Source organism: Tupaia chinensis, unplaced genomic scaffold, assembly GCF_000334495.1.
Source record: "Tupaia chinensis unplaced genomic scaffold, TupChi_1.0 Scaffold000116_1, whole genome shotgun sequence".
Taxonomy (NCBI): domain Eukaryota; kingdom Metazoa; phylum Chordata; class Mammalia; order Scandentia; family Tupaiidae; genus Tupaia; species Tupaia belangeri.
In genome coordinates this window covers 903,851-912,483 of record NW_006159580.1, presented here as the reverse complement: position 1 = coordinate 912,483, position 8,633 = coordinate 903,851, and the positions used below count along the sequence as shown (strand labels likewise).

Sequence of the window (8,633 nt, the reverse complement as noted above, 5' to 3'; positions counted from 1 at the left end):
AAGGAAGAGATAGCCCTCCCTGTCTCTTTCTTTCTGTGCCCCTACACACATGTATGCACTGAGGAAAGGTCATGTGAGGCTCAGAAGGAGACAGTTATCTACAAGCTAGGAAGAAAATCCTTGCCAGAAACCAACCATGTCAGACCTTTATCTGGACTTCCTAGCCTCCAGAACTGTAAGGAGTAAATTTCTGTTAAGCTATCCAGTCTGGTATGTTGTTATGGCAGCCTAAGTGGACTAAGAGACTTCAACACCCCTTCTTTGCTCAACAACTCATACAACTAGACAGAAAATAAGCAAGGGTATATAAAAATTCAACAAAACCATCAATCAACAAAATCTCATTGATATTTGTAAAACACTCTGGCCAACCCAGAATGACATTCTTTTGAAGTTTCCATGAACATAAAGTAAGACCATATCATGGGCCAGACAACAAATCTCAACACATTTAAAAGAACTTAGGGACCACCAGATGGCATAATGGTTACATCTCTAGACTCCCACAGAGTCGACTGTGGTTCGAGTCCCGGACTATGTGTGCGTGCATGCCCAAGATCCCAAGAGGGGAATGGAGGAGATGGGATTATGGCATGACCATCCACCCTGGGGAATGATTTCTCACTTTCTGTCTGTCTCTCTCTCCAGCGAATGCACACCCCCATAGTAAAAATCTTTCTTAAATGAAAAAGAATTTAAATCACAGAGTGGTTTTTTCAAACAGGATAGTAACTGAAATCAGTAACAGAAAAATCACAATTTCTTTTTTTTAAAGAATTATTTTATTGAACTTCATTTATTTATTTATTTAAATTTGACCAGAGAGAGAGAGAGAAAGAGCGTGGAAAAGTGAGAATGCAAGCTGCCAGGTCCGGGAGCTGAACCATGGTCCAGTGCCCTTAACCGTCACGCCATCTGCTGGCCCCAGAAACATTACAGTTTCTCTAAACACTTGGAAATAACACACTTCTAAATAATCCATGAATCAAGGAGAAAGTCTCAAGGGAAATTAAAATATTTAATGCATCAAATAAAAGTGAAAATACATCATACTGAAATTTGTAGATTAAGATAAAGCAGTTCTGAGAGGAAAATGTATAGCATTAAATGCATCCATTAGAAGAGTCTTGGGCCAACCAGTGGCATGGTTGACTCCATGGACTCCATCGAGAAGGGATTGCAGAATGGCCATGACCCCTGGGGGGTGATTTCTCATTTTCTCTTTCTCTCTTTGGCAAGTGCACATGCCCTATAGCACAAAACTAATACATACATATTTTTTTTTTCTCAAACTGCAGTGGAATGAAGTTAGAAATCAGAAACAGAAGAAACTATAAAATCTGTAAGTGTGTAGAAATTAAAGACACTCTCATAAATAACCAATGAATCAAAGAAGAAATCACAAGGGAAATTAGAAAGTACTTTGAGATAGATAAAAATTAAAACATTCCAAATGCATGCGACACAGTGAAAATAGTGCTCAGAGAGAAATTTATAGTTGCAAACTCGTACACTAAAAAATAGATCTCAAGGGGCCAGGAAGTGACGTGGTGGTTAAGATGCTGGATTCCCATGGCTGACCACAGTTCGAGTCCTGGACCTTGCAACCTTAGAATCACGCTATGTGCATGTGCATGCATGCCCCAAATCCCAGGAGAATGGAGAAGAAAGGCACTGCGGCATGGCCGTCCCCCTGGGGGATGAAGGAGGGAGACTTGCCCTATGGCAAAAAACTAAAAAATTAATTAATTAAAAATCTTGAAGCAATAACTTAACTTTACACCTTAAGGAACCAGAAAAAGGAGAGAGGTCCGACTTAGCTGGCACCGTCTGGTAGCATACTGGACTGTAGTGCTGGAAGCCACACGGTCAACCACTAGTTTAGATTCTTAGCCGCTGGCCTGAGGCATTCTGGGTACCTCATGCACACACGATCCCGAGGAGCTAGAGGACCAGAGGAAGAAGATCGGGCTGTGATGAAACTGTCAAAAGTGCTTTTCTCCTTCTCCCTCCATGTGCATACATGTATTCTGTCTTGAATAAAAATTAAAAGAAAAATCCCTTCTCTTAAAAATAAAAGAGGGACCAGCTGTTAGCTGTTAGCTGGTTCAATGACTATGTCACTGAACTCCCACGTAGCCAACCGCGGTTCGAGTCCCGGACCAGGTGTGTGTGAGTGAGTGCCCAGGATCCTGAGAGGAGAATGGAGGAGAAGGGGTTGTGGTGTGGCCATCCCCCCTGGGGGGGGGGTGATTTCTCGCTTTCTGTCTCTCTGTCTCTGTCTCTGGCTGGCGAGCGCACACGCCCTATAGCAAAAACCTCTCTAAATAAATAAATAATTCGTTAAAAAAGAGAGCAAACTAATCTAAAGCTAGCAGAAAAAGGAAATATATGTAAATGAAAAACCAGAAAAATCTGTTCTTTGCAAAGATCGACAAAATAGACAAACCATTAGCTATAATGAAAAATAAGTGGGGCTGGCAGGTAATGTGGTCGTTAAGGGTGCTGGACTCCCACATGGCTGACGACAGTTCAAGTCCCAGACCTGGCAGCTTGCTTTCTCACTTTCTCTCTCTCTCTGCCCTTCTCTGGTCAAATTTTTTAAAGAAATAATAATTAGAAAAATAAAATAAGATATAGGGGACCAAATGGTGGTATAGTGGTAAACTGTGACGTTCTGCAAGAGAATCCCATATAAGAAGGTTCCTGGTTCAAATTCAGAGCCATCTGAGTACACGGGGCATGTGTACCTGTGACCCAGGGCTGGCTGCAGGCTAAGGGTGGATCATGAGTGCTCGTGAGCAAGGTGCTGTCTCTCTCTCTCTGTCTCATGAAGAAATGAATACACTTAAAAAAAAAAAAAAAAAAGTGCAGTCCATCAGAAGCCAGACCCCACGTCCGATTGCAGTTTGAATCCTGGCCGCAGCATCTTTAAAAGCACATCGGGAGCCTCTGCAGGCGGCATGCCTAAATCCTGATGGGATGGAGAAGTGGAGGATTGTGGCATGAGCATGCCCCATGGGGTGCTTTGTCTCTGTCTCTCTCCGTTTCTGGTGAGCCCATGTGCCTTCTAGTAATTAATAAAGAAGAGTTCCATAATCCAAAACCTCCCAACGACAAAAAGTCTAGGACCAAATGGCTTCACTGGTGAATTCCACCAGACATTTAAAGAATTTACTAAAACTCTGGAAAAATAGAAGAGGGGAGAGCACGTATCAGCTCAGCTTACTTGGCCAGCACGACCAATTCCAAAGCCTTTAGGACACAAGAAAAGCACCGATCAGGATCCTTTATGAGGGGCCAGCGGAGCAGCGAGAAAACAGCGCTCCAAGGCAATCCAATGCTTCAAGATACTTTCCGAGTATCCCAGGCCCTGGTGTGTCCACGATGCAGTGCCGGCTGAGGCCGTAGGGGGATCGTGGTATCAGGACTCTGCTGGGGTGCGTGAGCGCTCGCTCTCTCTCTGACAAATGTGCCTTCTGGCAGATACACACACACGCACACACACACACACACACACACTCACCAATACAGATGCAAAAATCCTCAACGGAATGCTAGCAAACTGAATCCAATAGTGTATTAAGATTATATACCATGATCAAGTGGGATTTATCCCATGAATGCAAGAGTGATTCAGCATTTAACATGAGAATCAATGTAGTGCAGCACACGAATAGAATGGAGAAAACCACATGATGATCTCAACTGACGCAAAAAAAGCGTTTGACAAGATTCAACACTCTCTCATGATTAAAAAAACAAATCCAGCAAACTAGGAATCAAAGGGAATTTCCTCAATATGACAAAGCATATTTAGCTACTCGTCTATGAAAGGCTGACAGCCCTGAGTTCAGAAACGAGGCAGGAGTGCCTGCTTTCACCCCTGCTCGACACTGTGCTGGAAGTTCTAACCAGAGCAATTAAGCAAGAAAAGCAATTAAAGGCATCCAAATTAGAAAGCAAAATGCAAAGCTATTTCTATTTTCAGATGACATGATCCTGTACGTAGAATCCACACACAGAAACATTAAACAGTGACGTGACAGGATATAAGAACAAACAGAAGTCAGTTCTAAGTCTATATGTTACCACTGAACAAAATAAACAGAATATTAAGAAAGTTAATTCTGGGAACAGTATATGGCTTGGTGGTTAAGGCGTTAAATCCCACATGGCAGAAGTACAGTTCAAGTCCCAAACCTGGATGCTTGAAAAGCACACTGGGGGCATGTGTGTGTGCCCGAACTCCTGAGGAGAATGGAGAAGGGACTGCGGTGTGGTCATCCCTCTAGGGGTTCCTTTCTTCCCCATACCCCATGCATGTGCCCCGTAACAAAAAGCTTAAAAAAAAAAAAAAAAAAAAAAAAAAAACACCAAAAATGTCTCTATTTACAATAACATCCAAATGAATGAAATATTTAGGAATAAATTAAACCAATGAGGCACAAGACTTGTATACCAAAAACTATAAAACAGTGCTGGAAAAGGCTGGAGAAGACCCAAGTAGAGGGCGAGGCACTGTGCTCACGGACGGGATGCCCCAGGACTGGGAGGACGCAGAACTCCCACACTGCCCTGCGGACTAAATGCAATAAAAATTCCAGTGCGTGCGTTGTGGAGATGAACAAGCTGACGCTACAATTCACAGCGATCTTGAGGAACAAACCTGAAGAAATGACACTTGCCAATTTCAAAACTCAAAACCCCGTAAAGCTCCTAGTGGTCAAACCAGTGTCCCACGGGCAGAGGGACAAACATAGAAGTGTCCAGAAATAAACCCTGGAGCATATGCTTCATTGCTGGGTTGTTGTTTTGTTTTTTTTTTTCAATTTGCCAGAGGGCATGAGCACTCCCCAGAGAGAGACGAGTGAGGGGAGAGTAAGAAAGCACTCCCTGGGGAGGATGGTCACGCTCCAGTCCCTTCTCTGTCTTGCCTGCCTTTCAGGATTTAGGGCATGCATGCACACTTGCCCAGCGTGTTTCTCAAGCTGTTGGGTCCAGGACTCAAACTGCATAGTCAGCCATGTGGGACCCAGCCACCTCAGCCACCACGTGGTGCACCGGCTAGCCCACTGACTGATTTTCACTCAATATTTACATTATATATATATTACATATATTTTTAAATAACTTACTATTGGAATATTATAAATATTTTTAGATTTATGTATTTTATTATTTTTAAAAGAATTTTTAAATTTAACCGTATTTATTACATTATTATTTTCCAGTTTGATCAGAGAGAGAGGGGAGTGAGAAAGGAAGCCACCAGACCTGGGACTCAGACCGTAGCTGGCCGTGCCCAGCACTTTCTAACCACCACGCCACTTGCAGGCCCCTCACTGACCAATTTTTAACAAGGGTGCCAAGACCATTCAGCGGATAAAGGACAAGAAAACTGACAGCCATATGCGAAAGACTAAAGTTAGACCCTTCTCTTATACGGCATACAAAACTTAGCTCAGAATGTTAGTTTTCTGGGGCCCGCAGGTGGTGTGGTGGTGAAGGCGCTGGACTCCCACATGGCAAACCACAGTCCAAGTCAGGAACCTGGCAGCTTGCTTTCTCACTCTGCCTCTTTCTCCCTCTGGTGCACACACATGCCCTAGAGCAAACTTAAAAAAGTAACAACTAAAAATGTTTTAAATGTTGGTTTTGTAACAAATTAAACGTAGAATACCACATGATCAGCAGTTCTACTCCTGGGCATGAGTATATAATTCAAAAGCACTGAAAACATGTGATCAAACAAAAACCCATATATAAATATTCAGAGTGGCATTATTTACAAAGGCCCAAAGGAGAAAAGCCAGCTGATGAATGGATAAGCAAAATGTAGTATGCACACATGAAATATTATTTAGCCCTAGAAGGAATAAAGTATTAATAATGCTACAACATAAATGAATCTTGAAAACTAAGTGGAAAAAGGGGACCAGCAGTTAGCGTAATGGCTATGTTGCTGGACTCCCACGTAGTCGACTGCGGTTTGCGTCCTGGACCCGGTGGCTTAAAACTCACGCCGGGCGTGTGTGTGTGCGTGCCCAAGATCCTGAGAGGAAAATGGAGGAGAAGGGATTGCGGCGTGGCCATCACCCCTGGGGGGTGATTTCTCACTTTCTGTCTGTCTGGCAAGCACACGCACCCTATAGCAAAAACCTCTCCAAAAAAAAAAGAAAACTAAGTGGAAAAAGCAAGTCATAGAAAGCTACCTATTATATGACTCCACTTATATGCAATCTCCGGAGGCAGAAACCCCATCTTTTGTGGTAGGAAAACATTCTAGAATTACTTTTTTTTTTTTGGAGAGGTTTTCGCTATAGGGTGCGTGTGCTTGCCAGACAGACAGAAAGTGAGAAATCACCCCTCCCCAGGGGTGATGGCCACGCCGCAATCCCTTCTCCTCCATTCTCCTCTCGGGATCTTGGGCACGCACGCACACGCACTCAGCGTGAGTTTAAGCCACTGGGTCCGGGACGCGAACCGCGGTCGACTACATGGAAGTCCAGCGATATAGCCATTACGCTAACTGCTGGTTCCCTAGAACTACTCTTGATAGCTGCACAACACTATGAGTGAACTAAATTATCACTACTGGTAAACTCTGTGTATTTTTTTTTTTAACCACAATTTAAAATGTTTTAAAATTCCCTCAGACCAGTGGGCAAGACCGAATGGAGTTACCTTACCTCGTTAGGGATAGGACCCCTGTCTCTTCCGTGTGAAAGCACAAGAAAATCAGCTCAACATTTCTAGCGAGTTGATGATTCCAGATTTTAATTATGAAGTACAAAGCCAGGTTCTATTGTTGGCCCAGTCTCTGCACCCCCAACCAGACAGTCTTCTTTACAGGAATCCCTTCAGAGCACTTTTGCCACTAAGATAATGAGGCTTCCAAAATGTGGGGTTTTTAAAAAATTCAAATGAATACATACAAATCAGAGAGTTCAAGTAGGCAAGCCTCACTGTTTATTAAATAGACCACTTTCTCTGGACCTTCCCACTGTGAAGCTGTCTAGTTCCAAGACCGGAAACTGAGCCCCCCAGCCTTTCTGATTATATTATAGCACGAGTCTCCCTGCCGACCTAGCTCTGTCATCCACATACGACGTGCCCTATGGAAAAATGAAATCCATTAGAAGGAAACCCTAGGCCTAACAAAACAAATCTCTCCTGCGCTCTTCCTCGTGGGGTACACTGAGCTCCTGCCGTCTCCTGCCATGAGAACACAAGTTGGTCTTCGCCTCGCTTTGAGAACACACAGGCAGCTTCCATCTTCTCTTGTCCATTACGAAAAAGGACCAAATCTGAACGGGACATTTTCTTCATTTCAGCAACACCGGGTTGGGACTGGGCTGTTGCAGTCTGTCTGAAAACTACGGGTTGCATCACTGCAGTCTCAGGAGACAAGTCCAGGGCCTTCTAGAATCGCTCTCATTAGTCATGCCAACAAGAACTCCCAACCACAACTGCCCACACTGAAAGTGGGATGGCGGATGGAGGCTCTCCACTTCTGAACGGCCACATCACCTCTGTCGTGAAGAACGGGGTGTTCTAAGTGGAGAGACGAGGAACGGGAGACTTCTGGGCTAGAGAACAAGACCAAGGATAAACGTGGGTCCAGGCCAGTCACTGACCTAACTGTCCAAGACTCAACTAGGCAGCTTAGAGAGAGGCGAACAAGTGACCTGGCGTGCTCCGAAACCTGTCCTGAACAGATCGCTTGCCTGCAGCCAACATCCGTTCTCTTCCAGCCCCCAGGGTGCCTGAGGCTTCAGACTGCAACAGAAGCAGCGGGGAAGCCTCTTACTCCTCCTCCACTTCTTGTTGCATCGTTTGAAACCTTCAGGGCGTTGTTGAACTAAATGAACTTTTTTTCCAACCATGTCCTTGCTTGGGCTATGCTGGACAAAATGAAGACTTCCAGAGAAGTCCTTATAGTCACATTTCGGATAATTACACTGAGTTCTCAGAGCCCTTAAAACTTTCCTTACCCTTAGAGAAAGTGATACTAGCACCGTGGCTAGTCTTGGCTGTTCGGCTCTGCCTGTTGACAGGTACGCAGAGTCAGAGAAGGGAAACTGAGGGCTGGTCAGCTCCTCAGCTAGTCGGAAGCTAAAGCAGGGGCCTGGCCTCAGCTGCGGCACAGGAAGAGTGGAGGTTTGCTTGCGGTTCAGAAGTTTATTAGTGAGCGGGTTCGGGCCAGCTGGTGTTTACATGCTGGATCCCCACAGCCTTGGCATAGTGGTTCAGGGGATGGGGAGCTTGCTGCTTTGCTAGTCACTGACGATGTTACCCAGGAGGACGATGGGCCTCCCCTGGGTCCGAAGGGCCAGGGCTCTGAGCTGGTCTATCACACAGATTCCACTTTTGTTTCCAGCTCCTGGACTGGGGAGACCAGGGCTTTCAGGATCTTAGTGTAGTAGGGGCCAAACACCTGCTGGTTGTGATGCGTCAGGTTGACAAACTTCTGGCCCAGTTCTGCCAGCTCCGCCTCAATGACAGTAAGGCCTCCGGGAAGGTCTAGCAGAGATCGCTGCACCCCGAGAACCAAACAGCACTTGAGAAACAAGTGGATCCGCTGGTCTGTGAGCAGGAGACAGGAAGAAGGGGAGGGGTGAGATTTCAGC

The 8,633-nt window shown here is 45.0% G+C and overlaps 1 protein-coding gene across 3 annotated transcripts in view; it reads right to left on the bottom strand.

Annotated features, from left to right (window-relative positions):
• Positions 1-6,763: 6,763 nt before the first annotated feature.
• The window catches only part of TCP11 (t-complex 11), a 20,842-nt gene continuing 18,972 nt past the window's right edge, over positions 6,764-8,633 (bottom strand). Inside the window, exon 6 of one of the 3 annotated variants that reach the window (XM_027770204.1) lies at positions 6,764-8,589. In XM_027770204.1, the coding sequence (XP_027626005.1) occupies positions 8,357-8,589 (233 nt within the window). In that variant the 3' untranslated portion in view covers positions 6,764-8,356. Of the gene's footprint in view, positions 8,609-8,633 lie in introns of all 3 variants that reach the window. The other 2 variants (XM_006144190.2, XM_027770205.1) reach the window with 2 other exon arrangements.